Raw genomic sequence first — 24,778 nt, forward strand, 5'->3', positions numbered from 1 at the left:
AGTTTTGTTTTGAGTATACATTGTCATACAATATGTATTTTTAAGATGGACAAATGGCATTAAAATACAAACACATTGGAGGAAAAAAATCATAATGACATATCGATGGGCGGTGGGAACAATCACATAAGTCAATATTGCATGTGTTTCAGGACGCAGTCTGGTGACATTTTTTCAAAGAAATCTTTTCCTAATTTTTAAAAATTATCATTTCAAAAAATTGATTTATGCAACACTAATTTTTTAAGAAAAATATGAAATAATTCATTAATAAAAAAAACCTTAAAATTCGACTTACGTGATTGTTCTCCCTGCCATCGATATATAAATTAACGTAATTTGTCTATTGACTCTTATTACAATGCAGGTAGAGTTAATTTTTGTGTATCTATCTCAAAATTTAATTTTATTACAAAAGAATAATATGTATGATCCGATTCTAGCATACTAAAATGCTTGGTGTCATTATAATTTTCACATACTTCGTTCCTATCATACGTCAACGGTTACAAAATATTGAATATTCCCAAACTCACCGCTCATATTAGCCCCCGCCATAACACCGGTGACCCCCGAGAATAGGACACCGAAAACAGTAGCGAAGTCGACCTGCTCCTGACCATCACTACTGTAATCTCGACCATACTCAGGCCAAAGGTTGGATATCAATGTTGCCGAAGTGAGCCCTGTGTAGTTGCCGAATGTTATATTTACCAAAGTGTTTGATTCCGGTATTAAAACCTGAAATTGATAATTAACATTATTAAAATCTTAATAGGTATGTAAAAGTAAATTATTATAACTAAGGTAAAATTAGAACTAGTTTGGCATTAATTCACTGACTGTTTCAATGAAACAAGGATCAAATGGTTGGCATCAAAAATGTTGAAGAAAACCTTTTTATAAAAGATAGATGGAGTTTAAACATAATGAAAGTGAAACAAAAAGGACATCTGGATTACTGATTAGGTTAGCTACAAGTGCCAGCATTGCATGTTAATTTGAAAAGAACTTCACACTTCTACAAAATGATTAATTATTTGCCATTTTGCATGGCATATGAAAAGACAATCGGTCAAGATGAGTGGATAAACAGCCAATAATATAACACCATGGCATTATTATTAATGAACCATTTCTATTATTCAACGAATAATTCACAAGATTTTGAGAATGTAACATTCCATATATTGAACATACATAACTTAAAAAAAACCTCAGATATACACTAGAAAAAATCATATTTGAAAAAAAATATCGAGCATCATATTTTTTTTTCAAATATGATTTATTCTAGTGGGTATATATCTGAGGAGTTTTCAAGTTATTTTTCAAGATGTTTTCAAATTATGTATGTTCAATGAAGAATCATACATTTTTAAGTCTTGCATAATATTTTGAATAAAAAAAATTTAACTTAAGGTATCTAAGCGTTTTATTTTTGATATTGCTTGTGTTACCTGCTTTTCTCCAGGAAGCAAGAAGCTGATCATGACACTGGCAAGAGTGACGGTGACAGCCATCCAGATGGCTAAGCTGGCCCTGGCAAAGTAGCGAGCACCCGCCAAACTTATTCCCAGAGCCAGAAACGCAAGGGCAGAGCCATACAGTGCTCGCCACCACACACCGCCGGCTAATCGCCATGCCCCAACACTCACCAGGTAACCTAGCAACAGTCACAAATTAATTATAACTATTCACCGAATTGGAATTATAAAGTAAATCAGACAGCAATCTGTGGAGGACCAACCAAAGTACCAAATATTTTTGGAAAGGGTAAAAACTTAATAACTTACAGGCATCAATTATAATTAATGAATAAATTATAGAAATAAATGCCAATCTTTCCATTATGCTTATATTTATCACAATAAAATTAAGGATTCATCATTTGATAACCATCGCCATCTATAATCATGTTAGTAATAATACCTTGTTTTAATTACAAAACTGGCTGCTTTCCATTGGCGCGTTTTGCAATATCATGGATAATGTAGATATTAGAATTAATTTGCAAGACTCAGACTGATCTGTAGCTTAAAAGTTAAGAGCACTCACCCAGAAATTTCCGGGAAAAATGTGAATTCAATCATACTCAGTCCAATTTTTTTTCCTAGAATTTAATGGGTATATTGTATATTACTGAGGTTTCTCAAAATTATGTACTAAATTATGTAAAACTAAGAATCTAACATACCTACATAAATCTTGTGTATGTATATTCAGTATGGAATAAAAAAAAATATTGTTTAATTGATTTTATGAAGTTGTCAACCAAAGATGTTGAGGAAACCATTCTTCTGCCAGACAGAGCCTTCTGTACTGAAGCAAGTTCCAGTTTGTCTAATTGTCATTTTTCTATGCAACATCAATGAACTGCTCCTCCATTCCTTCACAGTTTGTATGAAAATTAGTAGACCGGAGGTCTTTTTCTCTCCATCTCAATGAAAGGTTTTCTTCATCATCTCTGCTGTCAACTTTTTTAGTGCGCACCACGAGCATAACATTTATAGAACCACTTCCACTATACACAGGCTTCACAGTTGACTGAAGTCCATAGCTTGTACCGATGTGTATAATTACCTGATGGACCGAAGTTCTCTATAAGGCCTTCCGTGCAAGCAGAGAAGCAGAGAGCACTTGACACAATATTTGCGAAGAAGAAAAGGGTCCCAATCGCACCGCCAAATTCAGGACCAAGAGATCTGCTTATCATGACTGATAAAAGCAATTAAGGGAAACATTTCAAACAAATAAAAATAGATAATGATATAATTACTGGGATTCATTACTAATACCAGATGGAAATTCATTGCATTATGTACATTAATCATAAAGTGATCCAGTGATGCAAATGTATGTGCTGTAAAAATACATGATATTATGTGATTTCTTAATCTTGATTTTTCATTGAGTAAATATATTAGTATTGTGATTTTATGTAACAAATTTCATGCTGGGATATTCATTTTTCAAAGAATAGAGTTTGCAATTCATAGTTTAGTAATTTTTTTTAGCTATTTAGCAAGGTACAACACGTCTGAAAATTCTGACATACGCATGGACAAATTGTCAGCTGAATCAAGAACTATTCTAACTTACATTTGAAATTTTTGATTAGAGTTTTTTGAAACAACTTATTTGAAATTATTTATTATCTTTATGGATAAATGGATGCATCATATTTTAGTAGGATTATTGATGAAAAAAATGGTGCATACACTTGTCCACATAAATAATAAATAACTGAAGTAGGCTGTTTCAAAAAACTCTTCTGCAAAATATTTCAAATGTGAGTTAGAATAGTTCTGCATTCAGCTGACGAAATGTCTCACGGGGTAACATTATAATGAAATTTACCGAAAAAATCCGGACATATGTAATAAATTATATTTTATGATCAAATTTATTAAAAAAAAGGTTAAGCTGGAATTCGTAGAATTATTTGTTGTGGAGTGAAAATGTCTAGCATTCCAGTTGTCCTGTTTCGACATTACAAATACGATTATGAATTAAATATAATTCGGCGATTTGAACATCTATAATGTTAATTAGTATCAATATAATATATTACTCAAATTTGACGAAAGTAAGCGTTTGGTGAGTTTTTCCTCAGATGAGACGATATAACATGTGATGATTGGAAGGTGGTTATTGTTTTTTCATAAAGGATACAGTAGACACCTCCTCCTTCAATAGCACCGTTGGTGGAAATGGCACACACAGAGCAAACGGTAAATATAAGAATGACGTAGGAAATCCCAAACTGCAACAAGGTTATAAGAAGTCCAGCATTTCCGATAATAAATCCTGTAACAAAGAACATACATACATGTATGAATTCAAAATCGCACTCAGCATTCTGCGTGTATCACATGTCTAAAGCTATGAATCGGGGGCATTCATGAGAAAATTAGAAGACTGCGTAACAATTTGACTCAACATCTTCGAATAACAATGTGAAGAAAACTAATGATATTTGCATGATTGACGACTGACTCGTAATAATTCAGATTTCCTTTGATCAGCGACAGACAAAACATCGGTATAGTTGTTAGCTTTAAATACCTTGGGATGAACATCACGGAAGATAACACTTTGCAAAAAGAATCCAAATTTAAATGGCTGCGACTTTCAGTTTCAAGTATTTTCTAATTTTATAAATGACCTACTTACTATACTTCTGAATTTGTCAGAATAACAATCATTTATCTCACTAAATTTCAATAATTTCTATGTAACCTTGACCCACCTGAATATTGTAAACACAAAACAAAATATAGTTAATATCATCGCCCAATTGATAATATTCAATATAAACTTAATGCGCAAATTTTCCTTTTAAAAATGAGATAATAAAATATAAAAACAGAATAAATTGCCAAATGTAATCCATTTTGATTTAAAGTTCAAAGCTCTAGTACAGTGTTTCCCAAAGTGTGGTACCCGTACCCCCTGGGGTACGGGAAGAGTTTGGTGGGGGTACGCCCTGCACCGGGACTTGGCTGCGCCTGGTGCAACAAGCATTAATACAACATCGATACAACATCCATGCGAGAAGGTTTATCGCATGTGGGAGAACAACAATTTATTGTTGGAGTTAGCTTCAGAGGGATTCTTGAAAAATAAATATAAGGAGTGTATTTTAACATCAATCTGGTTGCAAATGCAACATGTGTATCCAGTGTTAACAGAGGAAGTCCTGAAACACATCTTGCCTTTTCCTACTTCATATCTATGTGAAGTTGCTTTTTCAGCATTCGTAGACATTAAGTCAAAAAAAGGAACAGGCTTTTTGATGTGGAACCGCATCTTAGATTAAAATTAATAACCAGGGAACCAAATTACGATGATTTGTCGTCTCAACATAAACAATTTCATCCTTCTCATTGATTATAATGAATGTTATTTATGATACAACTTTTATTTATTTCATTTATATTCTATTATGAATGAATTTAATTTTTCGTTGATTATTATTTTGATTATGTACCTACTAAATAAGGAAAAAATAAATATATTTTGATTGTTAATAAAGTATATGCAATTTTTTTTTGATGAGGGGTACTGTGTTACGAAAATTATAGAAGGTACACAGGTGTAGAAAGTTTGGGAAACACTGCTCTAGTACATGCGAATCACTGTGATTTGGCAGCCTTAATGTAGCTTGTACAATCAGCATGTTTGCATTTACAAAAGCAAGAACTACTCCATATGAATGTACACATTTTATACTACTACGTCTTGCATGTTCATAAAATGCTTGTGTTGAAAGGTAAATCTTAGCATACAAATTTTCATAGACTAATATAATTAGACATTTTTAAGAATAGAGTTTTATAGTCAATATTGTCACGTAACGGAAGATACATTTATGATAGACAGAATATTGGAGATTTCTTAAAAAGATTATGGTTCAAGAAATGAAAATATAATTAATATTAAATTCTACAGGTTTTTTTTAAAAGGTTTGTCGATAGCTATTTCGGTTGTAACACCATTATCAAGACTATTCAGATAGGCCGTTTGCCTTTGCTTAAATACTATACGTGTATAGATAGAGACAGAATACATTTTCTTATTCGTTCCAGCAATATTATGAATTTTTACATTATTATTAATTGTAATATTATTAATACTTTGAAAACCCTAAGTGGGTTTTTTAAAATGGATATCGAAATTTTCAAAATTTATCAAAATTACAGTGTTCGATGGTTATTTATTGACATTATTAATCAATTAAAATATTATTAGTATAATTGTCTTAATCGTGTGTTTAGATTATATTCAATAGTGGCGACAAATACATTACCAAATTTTCATTAATTATGTGATTACTTTTGGATAATTCGCGATTAATTTTCAACTGTTCAAGTAAATTTAATTTTAGACCTTTATTACATATATCGTCGTCATACAAGAGAAAGTGACCAAGTGCAAAATAGTAAATTGTTCAGGAGAGCCATTTTAACATTTGTAATCAATCTAAAAAATCCTTATATTGCATTCACATTTCTGATTATTTTTGTGGGTGTAGATATGATATTTACTTTTAAAATGAAATTATAATATTTGAAAAAATCACTTTTGTTCTAGCTTTTAAAAATACGAAATGAAGTTGGTCAGTTTTACCACCCATGAATTAATGGAAAAATTGCAGATAGTCACTTTTCATTCTTGGAATACAGGTAAAATAAAAATAAAGTATAGGTATTTTTCTTTAAATTTACATTATTTTGAGTGCATTCTGAATATAATGGCGAAAATAGAATACATTTTTTTAATTTTCTATGGAAAATATACTCAGTTGCTTTACATGAAAAAGTAAAAAAGTCACAAAAATATAAGTACATTAAAATGAATTAATGTAACAAAATACTCTGCTTCAGATTGAGAATCCATGTTTGGTTCTGGTGCCCTGTCTGGCACGTCTGGCATCTTATTTTCAGCAAGTTATCTGTACCATCCATGATAATCACGAGGAATTGCTCCAGTATCACACAACTTTACAAAATCTCTTTTTTTTAGCCTGGTTATATTGAGTTCTTCTTTGAATAAGTATTTTAATGGGGGAACAAGTGGTGGCCGACACTGACAGGATTTGAACGTCGTCGTTATAAGAATATTTTATGGAGAATGTGTCCTGGTCTGACACGCTCATACCGATTTTTTATTATTTTGGCAGCAAGTAATTTAAGATCTTCTTCGACCATATCAGCCCTTTAGTTGGAGCATATGGACACCAGGCGCCTCCAAGAATCCCTGTCGCTTGCCAGTCTTCTTGCATTGTTCCAGGTCAAGCCAGCATCCCGTAGTTCTGTCGTATACACTTTATAGATAGTATTTAGCGGCCTTCCATGACGCCGGAATCCGGTTGGCTTAAAGAATGGGCAAGCCAGGTTCAAATTCTGGTCCAACGTTGCCTCTTCACTCTCAGCGTGATGAGAGGCTACTTAATGCGATCTTTTATCTCATCGTTGCTCATAAAGTCATACCACTGTACACCCAGTATCTGTCGCAAACATCTGTTTTCTAAGTTCAGTATACGGTTGCTCTGAGCCTTCTTAAGGTGCCATGATTCGCTAAAGCAGCATCGTCAGAATGCAAGCGTCAAATAGGTGGAATTAAATTTGGTTCTTAACTCATTCACTGCATATGGTATCACTATTTTTATTTTTATTTCGTTGGGATTGAGCTGCTCTGGAAATGTTTATGTTTATACAATGGATAAACAAATAGATTCCAACTCACCTCTGAATTGGTTTTGACACATTTCCACCATTAATTTACTTATACAGATCATTTAATGAACGAATTCTATCACTTTACAATGAGAGAAAATTGATACGTCAAACGTTTCATAAGAAATAAATGACTAACTTCACTACTACAGAATAACTACTACAAGGAAAACTGTCACTTGGTCATTTTTTATTGTAAAAGATTACAAAAAGAAATGACCATGTGTCTAATAGTCAATTTTGCTTGGCAAAAAATGTGCCTTAAGGGGGGACATGCTCGTCGAAGGTCAAAATTGAGTTTTTATTGTATTTTCAAACCATGATACTGGACACTCCTTAAACGTTGTAGATAATCTATTTATATAATTTTGAAGCCTTATTATCCTTTATAGTTATTTTAAACATTTGATGACTGCATAAAGTATTTTTGTTACATAAAATAGTATTCTTTTAAACCTCTCGCTCTAATGTTTTAGAATATAGTCATATTTCGGTACATAACTGTGCAGTGGTGTTAAGATTTTTTACATTTATTAATTTTTAAACGCATTTATAAAACCATTAGTATAATTTATTACGAGATAATTTTTGTAAAATACTCACGATAAAAAATTATTTTGATAATCTCTGTGATCCCAAATTTGACAAGAATTAGGCATTTTATTATTCAAAAAATCAGCAAAATTAACACATTTGAATATAATTCTAAAGATATTTATTATAAGCTATGTCTTTGACCATTCAAGTGTGATAAACATCTTATGAATAATGATTGCTTTATAATAATTATTGACCTAAGAATAAGGTAGTGTTTTTTTGAAATACGCCATTTCTTTTGTCAATCCCTAGTGGTTAAGCTACAACATACGGCCATAGCCATAAATTGACAAACTATAATTAAAGTAGGGAGTAAAATTATGTTAACGCACGTGTTTGAACATGTACATAACCGATTTTTTTTTTATTTTTTTTTAAACGGTACATGTTCAAACACGCGCGTTAATATCATTTTACTCCCTACTTCAATTATAGTTTGTCAATTTATGGCTACGGCCGTGTGTTGTAGCTTAACCACTGGGGAATGACAAAAGAAATGGCGTATTTCAAAAAAACACTACCTTATTCTTAGGTCAATAATTATTATACAGCAATCATTATTCATAAGATGTTTATCACACTTGAATAGTCAAAGACATAGCTTATAATAAATATCTTTAGAATCATCTTCAAATGTGTTAATCTTGCCGATTTTTTGAATAATAAAATGCCTAATTCTTGTCAAATTTGGGATCACAGAGATTATCAATATAATTTTTTATCGTGAATATTTTACAAAAATTATCTCGTAATAAATTATGCTAATGGTTTTATAAATGCGTTTAAAAATTAATAAATGTAAAAAATCTTAACACCACTGCACAGTTATGTACCGAAATATGACTATATTCTAAAACATTAGAGCGAGAGGTTTAAAAGAATACTATTTTATGTAACAAAAATACTTTATGCAGTCATCAAATGTTTAAAATAACTATAAATGATAATAAGGCTTTAAAATTATATAAATAAATTATCTACAACGTTTAAGGAGTGTCCAGAATCATGGTTTGAAAATACAATAAAAAACTCAATTTTGACCTTCGACGAGCATGTCCCCCCTTAATGCAGATAGTCATTTTGATAAATTCGAGATAGTATGTTTCCAGCCTGAAATTCAGTTGGTCATTTTTTCCAGGCAACCATTATGTTAGTAAGATGTCAAATAGTCAATAAAACCAATTTCGTAAAAAATGCACTTGGTCACTTTCTCTTGTATGACGACGATATGCAAACATTGTGGCGTTTCATTGTTACTGATGCTATGCGAGTTTGATATCAAATGTTTAGCAAACTGAGAATCTGTTTTACCATTCCTAAAAGACCGGAGGTGTTCTTCAAAACGAGTTTTTATTGACCTGCCAGATTGACCAATGTAGCATAGACTACAATGAAACGCCACAATGTTTGCATATATGTAATAAAGGTCTAAAATTAAATTTACTTGAACAGTTGGAAATTAATCGCGAATTATCCAAAAGTAATCACATAATTAATGAAAATTTGGTAATGTATTCATCGCCACTATTAAATATAATCTAAACACACGATTAAGACAATTATACTAATAATATTTTAATTGATTAATAATGTCAATAAATAACCATCGAACACTGTAATTTTGATAAATTTTGAAAATTTCGATATCCATTTTAAAAAACCCACTTAGGGTTTTCAAAGTATTAATAATATTACATAATAATAATGTAAAAATTCATAATATTGCTGGAACGAATAAGAAAATGTATTCTGTCTCTATCTATACACGTATAGTATTTAAGCAAAGGCAAACGGCCTATCTGAATAGTCTTGATAATGGTGTTACAACCGAAATAGCTATCGACAAACCTTTTTAAAAAAAACTGTAGAATTTAATATTAATTATATTTTCATTTCTTGTAAAATGGAATTCTACCAAGTAAATGCTAACTCAATTAATAAGATTATGGTTCATCATGACCTGTTGTGTCAAGGATAAATGAATGAATCAATTATCTTTGATACTTACTGTTTACAAATTATTTTCAATATATATTTTGTCACAATCAGGATATCTGAGAAACGATTAAACAAATACTGTTTTGGTGTAATAGTGTGTTCATGATAATATGTACACTAAGCTAAATTTTATATAAAGACATTAAAAATGTTTTTAGACGAAAAAATGTTAAAAATATTGATGACTAAGTAGTTGTACGAAATCAAGTAATGAATATGATTAGTTTCTGATTTCTTACCCATTCTGATGAAAACAAGGGCACTGAACATGGAAAGGACCACAGGACAGAAAACTCCTGCGAAGGTCCCCACTTTATTCTGCTGCGCAGCCGTGTCGAACGTGATGTCACCAAACTCCACATAGCCTGGAACACAAAAATTACAAATCTTCGTAAGTCTGTTAATATAACTCCACACTATCTAGGTCTATAATATGCACTCTCTTGGGAGTAGAAAGGGTGATTTACTTTTTATGAGAAATATTAAGTGGTACTTAAAAATATGTTATTTTATCAGTCTACCTGCTAAATAGGTATATCAAACATAACATATATTGCAAGCTGTTAATATTTTATGATTTTATTATTGAACCTAAATATTATATTTTCTTTATTTATATACACTGACAATATACCTAATACTTGGCGGTCATTTTTAATAATATTATCATAGTGGTTGCATACATACAATATTTTTTTTAGGTAAATAAAATTGTTCAATAGTACATTCCTGGAAAATCCACAGCATGAATGTGGTAGTATATAATCTTGAAACACAGACAATAAAATTAATAAAGAGTAGAGCATTTATGATAACCTCGCATATATGTGACCCCTTTACGAAACTATGTATAAGTCATGGTAGCCAGAAGTAAATAACATTTTGTAATATTAAGAATTAGAATCGGTCTATAAGAATTATAATAATTCAATGATTAACAGTGGTAAATATTTATTTTTTTTCGACCATGTCCGATCCTAACAGGATCATATGGGCCTCCACAGAGTGGAGGTTTGTATTGACAGATTTTGTTTTTTACGAGAAATGGATGTCAGCCACTTGCTTAACGTACTAGGTCCATACCCTGACACACACAAATTGAAAAACAATAAATATGTGTACTTGCCAGACCCAGGCTTCAAACCTGAGACCCACGGCTTTATAGTCCAACATTTAAGCCGCGCGGCCACCGTGGGTGTCAGTGTGGTAAATAAATACTAATTATTATTTACCGGATATATGCCACAACTCTACAAATCATTACACACTGTACTTTACACTCACTATACTAGCCCTGGTTGGTTGTTTTAAATAAATTAATATATTGTACACAATATACTGCCATCTCTTGTAATCATGGTGACATTCTTAACCGTTTTACAAGTCTTTATGATATACTTTTAAAATATTTCTAAATAATGATGTTTCTAAGATTTTATTTTTTAAGAGAAATTCGTGGCCCACCGGGTACTATCATTCTAATACCTCCCAGCATTTGAAGGGTTAAATAATAAATTTAAGTTTTAAGACTATCAGTTTTTGCAATAAAGAAAGAAATATTTTTTTAAAAAACCAATAATTATATTTAACACTGTATGAGAAATACTGCATTACGGCTAAGTGCAATAGCTACTGTAGTATTACTAAGGGCATCTAGACTGATAAAATGTGCAATACGTACATTAAAAACATTAAAAGGAAAAATATTTTTAAATGAAAAGATAGGTAAGTAAGTACCTATGCTAACAATTTTAAAAAAACTGTAGACATTTATTTTGTTGAATATGTTCATCTTAGTATTTAAGTTTAAAGCGTCAATTACATTGAGCTTTTTTACGAGCTGCTTATTGGCGAATTCAAAAGCGGGCGGTTCAGCTACTGCGACTTCATGATTACACACAAAACTTTCCATTCGCTGATAAGCCACAAGCCAGCGAGCGATTTTGACGGAACGTAGTTCGTTTTTTTACCGGGAGGTCGCTACGCTCCATAACAATGTTTCCATTAAACGTCAAAAATGTAAATTTCAAAATGAGTAGTTCGTTTTTCCACCACCATCGCTCTACTGCGCAGACGCAGTAAGCCCACACGCCGGCGTGTAGTGTGAAAAGTTGACCGGCTTTCAACTTTTCTAGGTGGAGTGTTTACAACCTGCTTATTAGCTTATTCGATGATTACACTGGGCGAATTTACAGGCAGATTATAAATTTGCCAATAATCAGCTCATAAAAAAGCTCAATGTAATTGACGCTTAAGATATATTTTTAAATAAGTAAGCATTTCATATTTTTGATGAATCATTTATTTAAATTAAAGACATAGATTTTCCTAAGAAATAAAAAACTTGAAATTCTTTTTTATTTATATCGAATCAAGCTTCGGTATGGTCACCATTTGCTTGCTTCAATATTATAATTTTCATATAAATTTGCAATATAAATTGTATCATTCCTATTCTGTCAGTAGTTGATTCCCTAACGGCAAGCTACACCCCCCCTTAAAAAATATATTTGAGTTACAGTTGACCCGTAATCCAGCAGTTGGATACCTATGTAACATCAAGACCTTCTCAATAATGGCATGCTATCTCTTAACAAAGTTATCTCCCATAAACTTCAAGGGGACCATTTGAAAAGTTCACAACACTACTTATTAATATATGCGCAGATTGCGAACCAAGCATATCCATAATATCATGGTAAGTAATATAGTATTTCCAGCCAAAGTATAATTCTGACCTACAATTAAAATTGAATAAATAAGTAAAAACACCTTTTTTGTACACACACCATTGTGACAAAACTAAGTACTTTATAATAATAAAAAAGCCTAATTTTGTAACCTCAGTAAAAGTGAGTAAAAATTCCTAGTAAAAAAAGATTGAACCAAATGCGACTCAGCTCTCTAGCCTTTAAGTTTAACCCATCAATCCTTTCATGATTCATGAGAATTATTTCTAAAAACTAGTAAAAAAAGATTGAACCAAATGCGACTCAGCTCTCTAGCCTTTAAGTTTAACCCATCAATCCTTTCATGATTCATGAGAATTATTTCTAAAAACTACGTATTATCTGAAGTACTATACATTCCGCTAATCAAAGGAGATTAGCTAGCCAAATATTTATTGTTCGGTGTTATTGTACTTGCGAACAATGATATTTTTTTTTTATTCAATACTGAATACACATAAGATTTATGAATGTTATATTCTTTAATATAGAAAAAACATAATTTTGTAAAATATCAGAAACATACCATAATAGAAGAAATTCCAGAAGAAAAATTGGGAATTTCTAAAAAGTGAAAAAGTGGGAAAAAAAATATTTCTTCTATATTAAAGAACATAACATTCTTAAATCTTGAGTGTATTTAGTAATGAATAAAAAAAATAATGTGTGATCAGTTAAATCTATAATGTATAAAAACTGGTCGATAGAATAACCAGCTTACACATATATGGATTTACTGCTGACAATACGTATTGCTGCGACCATAACAATAAAATGCGTAAAAGTTTTACGACTTCACTTTCACACGATAGTTGCAAATTATGTGACAATGCGCATGCGAAGTAGAACGATAGTGGCGAACCTGCGGAAAAAAATACGAACTACGCCCTACAGACCATTTTGACGTTTACCGATTTTCACAACATGTCCGAACCCGTAAAATAGTAGCACACAACGACAACAAATGCATTCACTTATCCTTAAAAGATGAGATTAGTGAGATAGCCAGCACTTTTGTGCATAAACAGTTATTGCCACGATAGTTTAATTTACACGCTATTATTGCGAGTAAATCCATGCATGCGTACAGGCGCTAGAATATACTAATGTGTTAACTATAAAAAACAATATAAGTACTTAGGTATATATGCGAAATCAGCAGTAATTGCAATGTACTTATAACAATTACTGCTGATTTGTTTATCACATAGTACAAATTAAAATGACATTTTTTTAGATTGCATAACCATTAGGTCAAATAATATTATTAACTACTATACTATCAAGATCTCATGATTTAATTTAATGATATGAATCAATGAATTGTCTGGAACCGGTTTTACATTGAAGGATAGCCACTTGACAGCTGCTACAAAGAGTGTTACCATACTAATAGAGGAGCCTATCAAACTCTCGATAACAATTCCAGAATGTTTTTGATACTTCATATTTGTAATTGTGAAGGGTAAATTAAAATATATCTAAGTGGTCAGTAAAGTAAGGGAGGTCTGGCTGTTTGCAAGCAAGTCAGAAACTACTGAACAGCGTAGCGTGTACATGTGAAGTTTTGCATGTCACCTTTGCTCTTGACCACTCACCCATCGTGTGGACGGGACAGGTGTGCCTTGCCCCATATATAGTAATGCACTGCTAAGACATAATACACGGCAGTGTACTATTGTAACACAAAAAAATAAACAAATATAAATACCTAAACGATCTAAACATTTTATGAACTGAATTTAACTTGGGTACTTACTTATATAATATAACCCGTAATCAACTAAAACGTTAGTGAATAACATTTCAGTGCAAAGTAATAATAAATATATATACTTAAAGGCTTCAGAAAAAAGTTTTACTTCATAGTTCTATTATATTAAGTGGCATTATGTGGTAATTAAAACAACCATTGCATCTATACTCTAGGTCACAGTATTTTAAATAAGAATCAGTACTTGAAATAGAAAACTTTACAAACCAGAGCATTCAATAATTTTCTGGAAGAAGTGTCCTTGATTTTTTTGTTATATACTTACCTACCTTAGACAAACGGTCTTTAAACTTTTAATACGCATCTCTACTGACGATTTTGGTCAGCAACACACATACTTACTATCAATTAATATTGTATTATTCTCTTTCTCCCATTAATTATCTGCCACCCATAAGCAGTGCGTGATCTGCCTAATCACTGTTTTGAACTTATTTATGATCGTTTAATTAGTCAAATGTCGGACGACTAAACCAGAGACACTAAAACCAAAAATGTTATGGAATAGTATAAAACTCCCATCAAGTAATTAAAATTTATATTATTAATTTCTAATACCTACTACTAATGTGTCTTCATATATATTAATTATATCAATTATTAATTATCATTATTAGGGTAGATAATACTTTAGTTTTCACACGTTAATATATGAAACTTTATTTTTGAAAGCCGAAATTGAAATTGTCGAAGATATTCTTTGTAGCAAAATAACAAAAGAGTTCATTATTGGTTCTATAATTAGGGATGTACAACATATTATAAATAGGATTTTTTTACCATGTGTCCGACGACTAATTATGTATTAAGTAGGTACTTTAAGAAAAAATAAGTAAGTATGTTAGACAATTTAATTATTTTCTTAATAATTCAAGAATCGCAACACAATTTTCTCAAGACTTATCTCGGGCTGTGTAATTTCGAGCCCCGATAACAATACATAAGTAACTTTTAATAAGTCCCTCCAAAGAATGATTCTCTTGTTCTTTCGCCATTAGTAAAATTAACACAAGACGACTTAATTACCAACAATAAAAATAAAAAATAATGTAAACAATGTCTGAATCATTTCTTAGTAAAGATGCAAAATGATGTAAACAGATTTATATTCAGTGATTAATATTAAATACATCAAAGTAAAAACACAGTCAAGAAATACAGATGTAATCATCATTATTAATTAAAACTGCTTATCGCCCTCAGAAGGACATCATAAGCTTGCCATGTAGTAACTTACTTTACCCATAACTATTTCTCTTCATGGTTTTAGTGATTCTTTCTAATACCTAATCTATATATTATATTATATATAATATGTATATAAAATTCAGGGCATGTTTCTTTACATCTTTTAAGTTCGATTTGAAATACTGTCTCTCCAATATTATTCTTCAAGCGTAAGCGAGACATGATGTTGTAATTGTATGGTGCTATTTGACTGGTTGTGAAAATTGGTACTTAAATGTCAATTTTTTTTTGCGCGGTGTAGTTTGTTTTTTTTCCAGCAGGTTCGCTATTGCTCAGGCGCAAATATCTCATGGATTCCAAATGCCGCATGAAAATTTAGAAGCTTCTGAACTTTTTTGATCCATGCATGCAATCTTGCACGATAATACGTGTTTACACATGCACTTTCTTGTTATGGTCGCGATATTATTATGTTCTGTTAGCAGAAAATCCATGCACGTATAAACGGGGCATTAAGCAATAACTAGCACTACAATCGGAATTCACAATTTAGTGCCCGTGGCTTGACTATAAATGCCCTTGGTACTTACCTATGTATGTAAATACTTAGTGGCAAATGGTAGTAGAGTCTTTATTGCCCTATCTCCAATAGATGAAACTGCTTGCTCTGGCTGGCAACCAGAATTCAGACAATTGGAGATCATTGAACTAAACTATCAGGGTTAGATCACTCTTCAAAATCTAGGTTCTCTTTCTTTTCCTTCATTGAAAGATCGAAGTAGGAAATAGAATGTTGATGCAAAAACATTTCGAAGCAGCGAGATTCGGTTGTCGATTGGATTTTACTGTACATCTGCGACAAATTGTTGTGCATTTCGTAAATCAATGGTAACATATCAAGGGGGAGACTGAAAAATAATACAGATACTTCTACCTACCTATAGGACACTCAAATCCACATTATCAAAAGATGCTTAATTGTGGTTAAAAAAGTGGTTGATACATAATTATTATTTTGAATCATGGATTGATTTTGCTCTTCTATACCAGTCAGTAGATAACATTTTTCACAAGTTTGGCCATCTGTATATGTGTGAAATTATGTGGATACACTTGATTGTCTAATGCTAATGCTTTAAACGACTTATAATATTTTGACTGCATAAGAATGAAATGTATAATACAATAAATAATCTTAAATTATTGCATACCTCCATCGACATTCCTGGGTACATTAATGCTTTTTCTGCATTTAAATAAGTCTCCAATGTTTTTGAAAAAGCTGACTTTTGGATGCACATCTTCGTTGTTTATGCTCCCCGGGTTGAGAGGATCTGAGCCAGACATCGTCACCATCGAGTTCCCATCAACACTATTTACAACAGTTTTCTAATTTCCACAACTTCACTCATATCACTTTTTTGAATTATTAATTACGACACGTCCAGATTTCAACAATTCAATTTTACAATAATTATGAACGAGCAGACGTTTAGCTATAATAAATAAAATAATACAAATCTGGGGAAAATAAACAGCGCAAATTCACAATCTATGAATTTTCAATAGATAAGAGCTAGTTAGAACACATTTACTTATGCATTATATCAAACACGGATACTAAGTACACCACAGATGATCTAATTATTTATTCATTATTGTTTTACAGTAAGGTTTTGGTTTAACACAGATAACCTATTTATCACACAAACACGAGTTAAGAAATGTACTTTTGGTAATAGTGCCGCAGATGACCATATGACCTTTTATAACTTTATTTTTAGACCAAACCCAACATAGCCTAAACTAAACTAATCTACCTCAACCTAACCTAATCTTAGTGTGTGATAATGATGCATCGAAATGTATGAAAATATCAAACTTTAAATTAACAATTATTGTGTCGAAAAGCATCTGCGCCGACAGAAAAAGGTATCTAATATAACTGTCTACATGGGATAAACTGTTTCCAAAAAAAAAATGATAAATCGTCATGCGGTCGTCTGCAGCACTATAACTGTACTTTTAAACATTAAAAACAATGAGAGTATTACATACACAGTCCTATTTATACTCCAGGATTATTGGCAAAAGAATGTATGTTGTTCAAATCAAGATTGCTGACTATTTGTGCATTCAGCAGTAAGTAGGTACCTACCTACATACATAAATAAAGAGTCTAATATAAATAAGGGTAGTTGTTTAAAATGTCCAAAGAAATGCTACATACCTATAAAACTTCCGGTATAAAAATTACCAAATTAATATAGTAAAATGGATATTTATTTATCTTTTGAAATTATAGAATTACCTACCCCAATTTCTCTAAACGAAATCTAGAACACAGAATAATATATTTAAATAGAAAACTATATTATCGATAATGTTTAAAGAATTTTTTAATAAAGTTTCGTTATTAATTAGAAGCAGCTAATTGAATTATTTCTACTTGATGACAAACAACCAAACGTCAAATTTCCTGGAATTCGTCACCAGTCCAATATTCACAACAAAAATACCAAAAAATTATCGTTCCCACAGTCGCAAAAGCCACTCAGTTTGTAATGATACGAACTGATTAGGATACAATATAAAAAATACCATACATTTAGATAGTATTATTACGTTAAATTGAATAATTTGACGTAAGCACAACAAAGACAACAAACGATCAGCTGACAGTATCGGAACAGAATAACGCCCCCGGATGACAGAGTGTTATCAAAATACCTATTTCATGAAAACCATGTAAAGCAGTTATTCATACTATTGCAACTCTTTTAACATCACGGATTTTTTATTCATTTTGCATAAATATCATCACTTAAAAAGAAGAAACATTTATGTTTTTAACCTATCCAAATTGACATAAATAAATTTGACTTTTTTTGACGCTTCTTCAGTGTTGCCGTCATTCTTTCAATTCATATATTATTATCTATGAATTCATAGTACAAAATAATGTTATTTATTTAATATTTGGAAAAACAGTTGGGTAAAAACTGTTTTCCGCCCAGAAACCTTCTTGAAAAATAATTAATTTCCTCTAAAAAAAATCCAAACGGAAGTCGAAACCTTCTTTTATCTTCTTCTTTACTACAAGTGCCAATCATGGTAGATACCATATACCTAGTACTAAATGAAACGGTTGTGTAGTACTAAAAGTGAAACAGTCAAAAACAGAAACACCCAGACTTCATAGACCAGAATAATGATAATAATGTACTGTGACCTCACGAATAATAATTGAACTCGGCCAAGTCAAACCTTTACGCTTTCTACTATGATGGTTTTCAGAGGTCAGGTCTGTCAAATATCAATCTTCCAAACATAGGTACCTATTTAGTTATCATAATGGATTTTTGGTTGTCACCTAGTTAATGTTCTTCCTCCTTCTATCCTCGTCATTCCAGGCTCATTGCAGAGGCCATTCTCAAGCGAAAATGTCTTGAAGTGTACCGGGCGCGTATATAGAAAATTGGTTTGGGGGGTCCGTTTTCAAAAAATATCCATATCTCTTTATTGATTTCTAAGGCAGCGGGAGGGGGTGGGGTTAACAAAATCTAACAGGTATCGCTGACTTCTACATTTACCCCGCCTACTACTTCTAATCTTTTGGTGCTATCCCCATACACAGACACTACGCGCTTTAAGTATAGCGATGAACATCCAGCCTGCTGCTAGAGATGCGCCAATCGGGGGTGTCAGGGGTGCGAAACACCTGGGAGGCAAGATTTAGGAGGCAACGGATGTTTGAACAAACACATTTTTAATAAATATATATTTTATTCAATTGCATAAAGTGAATCTTACGGTGAGTTATATTATGAAATACATCCTGTACGTTGCCTACTGTCACAGGGCAACGCTTACCACAGAGCGGCAAAGCGATATATACAATTAATATTACCTGAGTATATTATTTAGGAGTTCATCACAGTCTTGTGCAGAACCACCGAAAAGCATTCTTTCAAAGTCTCAACGTGGTAGGATAATAAAAAGACCGTTTCTGCAAACATTTATTTAAACAGTATTTGTTTACATGATAGGGCGCAAAAAAATTAATTGATTCATAATGGTACTACATTTTTTGAAGAAAAGGAATTTGTCTTATAAGTTAATTTCGCAGATAATAAAAAATGGCCTAATTATCTTTTATCTCATTAGCTAATTTTATAATAAATTTGCCACGATTTAGTTATTTTAAATCGCTGCTTACACATAATAATTATTCAGCATGTTAAATAATATATGCCACATTTTTGTTATATTATGAGTATTTTGATAAAAACACATTTTTTAATTCTTTTATATTTCCACTTTAGTTTTCATTTATTTGGGGGGGGGGGGGGGTTTCAGCTGGCACACGGACGCTAGCCACCCTTGGTGTGACACTGTCTGCAGCTATAACTACTTGTACTCACTTACGAGTTATTGCCACTCTTTCACATCCACAAGTGGCTATCAAATGCGTGTGGCCTAATGGTCATAATTAATAGGATTGTTTGTGTCTGTTTGTATCGTCTGCGCTGTCTTGTCTATTAGACATGGTGTATAAGAATATTAAAGCAAACATTTGGATGCCCCAAAACCTTGCACCAATTCATGAGCTGCGACAGGTAGGCCTTGCGTGTTGTAGAATGCCGAGAGAAGTAGGGCCATCCCGTTGAGAAGGCTGTTCGACAACTAAATCATCTGGGTCACGATCCTCAGTCATGAGATCCTGACGAAGACTCAGAAGAAGTAATATTCCGTTTACCTAAATTATTTGTACAAACATTGCTCAGATTGCATATCTACATTTTTAAATTACGTTTCATGTGTCCTCAAATATATAATAAGATAGAAGTATGTAAATAAATTTTGAGGAAAAAGATTACATATTTAATTAATAATGGAAACATTATAATTATTAACTTGTCACGTTAATCGAACGTATTGTATTCTTCAGTGGCGAAGGGTGGAGGTAGGCTGTTAAGATTCGCTATAAATAGTGCACACTAAACTTTTTTAGTCATATGTATTTGTTTTTATTGAACTAAGACTACAATTTACAGATGGTGTTAGTTAGTTTTTAAAAATCAATTAAACCATGCCTAAACGAAACCATCATAGATTTGGTCTAATTTGGGCAATACGACAAAATTGTGCACACTTTTTCATTCATAGTTATTCGTTTTCGTTGGATTAAATATACACATTACACATATTGTTGGTTATTTTTTTTAATTCATTAAGCTCTGACTAAACCAAACTATAATAAATAAAAAATATTATTCTATTTACAAAATATTCAAAGTTATGTATGATTTAATTGCATACTTTTAGATATTTTAGAAATAGACATGTATTTTTTGACTATTATCTATTATGGCTTGGTTTCTAATGGTTTAATTGAATTTTAAAAACTAACCAACACTATCTGTGAATTGTAGTATTATTTCAATGAAAACAAATATGTATGTCTGAAAAAGTTTAATGTTCACTGTTTATGGCGGATCTTAACAGCCTACCTCCACCCTTCGCCACTGGTATTCTTCTGTTTAAGTATAACTAGTGACGGAAGCACCTGCTTTAACTGGTGCAATTCAAGGAAAGAGTAAGTGAAAGAGCAGCACATGTGAAATTCTTTCACTGCATTGTCCACAGACAAACTATCGCGACAAAAAAATTTTGGTTTTACAGATCTATCATTTTCCGCGATATCGAGTGTTAAGCCCAAGTATCGAAATATTTTATTATTTTATTAGTATTCAAAATTATTATTTAGGTATGTAAATATAATAAGGCCGACGATGGACGAGCGGCTTACGCATCGGCTTATAATACCGTGAGTCCCAGGTTCGAATCCTGGATCTGGTAAATACACATATTGTTTTCCAATTTGTGATTGGAGTCAGAGTATGGATCCAATACGTTGAGCAAGTGGCTAACATCCATTTCTAGTAAAAATAAAAATCTGTTAATACAAACCTCCACTCCGTGGACATTGTCAATAGAAGACGAAAAGGGAAGATTGAAATAAATTAAAGTTAGAACTAGACCTCCTTGTTGCAGTAACAGAGAACATTAAACCAATATCCTTTTTACAAGACTTTTCACTGTAGATTTTCTGCCCAATTAAATCGTAAAATAAATATAATTATGTTGAAATATTATATCGTAGTATAGGCTATTTCTGTTTTCTGCCTTAGGGGTATACATTAAAAAAGTTTTAAGACCACTGATCTAGGAGTAGGTAAGTCCATTTTAGGAATCAGATAATCTAACATTTTATAGCTAGAAAAAAAATCAGTTTTTATGTATTGCTAAAGTTTTTATGTTTTACATAAACCGATTATTGAAAGCGATATAAATAAATGATTTATTGCAAAAGGGGATTAATCAGCTAATAGAAAAATCTGGTTTGAAAGTAAAATACGATAAAAAAAAGAAACTAACATTGAAACCAACCAGGACTTATCGGTTTATGTTATAAAACGCCTCATTTATTAATATGATTTTTCAATAAAGTAAAGATACATAAAAAATAATATATTCACATACATATTTTATTTGAATCCACTCTAAACTAAATTTTATTATAAATTAGTTTGATATAATTGTTCATAGTGTACACCATTATTAGATAATTTACACCAATGACAAGGTTACATTGTAAATAAAATTTAATACATACCAGTTACACATATAAAAAATTAAGATACACGAAATCACAAATCATATTACTAATCTTTTTTATGTTGACAAAATCGTATAAAATCCTAATTGAAAACTTAATGATCTGGTCATATTAACATTTCTTTTACATCTCAGTTAATTTTTAAAATTTGATTATCTGTATCCGAAGGATCAAGAATTAATTCACGGAATAAAATATGCTCCTAAAGTAATATATTAAAGATAATATTCCACTGAAGCACAACATTTATAATTACTTACCCTTACTCTGGGGGATTTCCTTTGTTTTATATAAATAATATCCTATTTTTAAAAGTTTTAGTTTGAAACACATTATTTTGTTCATTGAATTAAAAAACTAGGTCAAATCGTCATTATCTTTTGATTATTTTTTTGAAACTATATATAGTTTTCAAAATAAGTGCTGTTTATATTCGTCGACCATGAAGTTATTTTCTACATACTGACATCTGTGAACATTTTGATTAGATATTTAGTAATACAATTACTACATAAATCAAGAGAAAGATTGTTTTATAATTAATATTCAGACATCTTTATACTCATGTCGACCGTTTCACTCATTCCTCACACTTTTTCAAATGTTTAATAGGTAGTTATAAATATGAGCAAAATAGGAATGGTGGTGGGGCGGATACAGTTTCCCTAGCATTATATATATTGAAATGGCAATACTCTATTCGTATTTAATAAAATTATTTCACTATGGAAATTGCTTTATTGGCTGAGGTACTGAGTAGGCACTTTATTTTATTATTCTAATGGAATATATGAATGCAGAACTATCCTAACTCACATCTGAATTTTTTTAGAAGTGAGTCCTTTGAAACAACCTACGTCAATTGTTTATTATTTATATAAATAAAATATGTATACATTTAGTAGAACTTTTGATGAAAAAAGTGTGGTATAAATTTATAAATAGGTAGCATTGAGATCAAATTCATGTTTAGATAAAATACTTATAAAATATGTGATAATATCCACCGAAATACACGGGAAAGACAAAAGAAAATAGGTAAGTGATAATATAGCTAAATATTTATATAAAAATCTGAATGATTCAAAAGTATGTGAGCAAGCAGGTACACGTACCTAAGCATCAAGTCGTACATATTATCAATATTGTCAATCTGATAATAATGCCATAATTTTTATCAGATATTTTATACCAATCAATATCAAATTAATGTTCTTATTGAATCTAATAAAACTGGAACATTATTGTCTGCAATACTTCGTGAACACCACATCATTTTTTATCTCAACGCTATACGACCATCTCTTTCTGGTACGACATTTCACAGTGAATTTTGATATGGCGAAACGTAATACGTACAATTTATAATAATATGTTACCTCATAAATGGCGACCGTTTTCATTATGTTACAATATTGTTTACGACTTTCAAAGTTTTTTGCTATTATTTTGTGTTCTTGGGTCATCACCATATTTATTACTTCCTCGACATTTTTATTTCTAAATTGTAATGATCTACTTATCTATTGTCATAAACGAAAGTTGGTATGTCTTACTTATGTGAGAAATGTTACTTGATTAGGTTTTTATCAGAGGTCTGACATTCTTGACGCCAAAGAAAGCTTCAATGTGTCGATAGTACTTAGGTCACATATTTAGGATAATAAAAATGGAGTAATATTTATGGTAACATAGGAATCAGCTGATATAAAAACAAGGAATAAATAATAAAAAAGTAATAAAAGAAAAATCGTGCCCTCCTTGGATCATAATATACTTTATATATATTGTGTTAGGTACCTATGAGTTATGGAAGTCTTATCAAAATATTTATGAATATTTCCAAGAGATGTCATTATAATAATATAATCATTTTCATGTGGAAAAGTTAATATTAATAATATTAAAATTTGCTGAGATAACAAAAATAAAATTATTTTTACATAGTTCATCAAATTATTGTCAATTATTTGCAAAATTATTATTGAACCCAAAGTATACAATCCTGTATTATGTATTACGTGATCTAAAAACGATTTCAACCTATTATACCTACACATTAGAGAAGAGAAAACTTAGAAAACTAAATTTTTATAATAAACATGACCATAAAATAATATGTAGGCAATAGTAAGATATTTTTTTTAGTTTATATTTTTAGATAAGTACGTATTTATGAATAAAATACTTTAAAATGAAAACTATCAAAAAAATTTCACAAATTGCAAACTTCATATAATATTTTTGCTGCGTGACTTGAATTTTTAACTTTTCTGTTAAACCATGTACCTACCTACTTACATATTTTTGATACTAATTTTAAGACTATTTTAATATAAACATTCATCCCTACATAGCCGACTCACGATGAGTGTCGTGTTGGGTCGGCCATAAATTGGATATTTTGACACCTCTCCCAACATTGTCCCACTTAGTCACAAAATATTTAACCCCCCCTCTTCCCCCCACTAAATTACTTCACAATTGTAATTCATTAAAAAACTTATACATACTTATGTTAAAATATATGATTGATGTCAGTATAATGTCAACTCGGAATATTTTATCA

At 31.1% G+C, this 24,778-nt stretch overlaps 1 protein-coding gene across 7 annotated transcripts in view; it reads right to left on the reverse strand.

The window, feature by feature from the left end:
- The window catches only part of LOC147067385 (solute carrier family 12 member 9), a 29,712-nt gene extending 11,265 nt beyond the window's left edge, over positions 1-18,447 (reverse strand). The window contains exons 1-7 of one of the 7 annotated variants that reach the window (XM_085954136.1): positions 18,382-18,447; positions 16,739-17,023; positions 10,076-10,201; positions 3,676-3,810; positions 2,584-2,718; positions 1,461-1,666; positions 537-741 (exon numbers count right to left, since the gene is read on the reverse strand). In XM_085954136.1, the coding sequence (XP_085810262.1) occupies positions 537-741; positions 1,461-1,666; positions 2,584-2,718; positions 3,676-3,810; positions 10,076-10,201; positions 16,739-16,883 (952 nt within the window). In that variant the 5' untranslated portion in view covers positions 16,884-17,023; positions 18,382-18,447. The other 6 variants (XM_085954141.1, XM_085954137.1, XM_085954138.1 and 3 more) reach the window with 6 other exon arrangements.
- Between the last annotated feature and the right edge of the window lie 6,331 nt (positions 18,448-24,778).

Source organism: Rhyacophila brunnea, unplaced genomic scaffold (assembly GCF_057557595.1).
Source record: "Rhyacophila brunnea isolate RB1 unplaced genomic scaffold, BYU_Rbru_1.0 scaffold_4, whole genome shotgun sequence".
Lineage (NCBI taxonomy): Eukaryota > Metazoa > Arthropoda > Insecta > Trichoptera > Rhyacophilidae > Rhyacophila > Rhyacophila brunnea.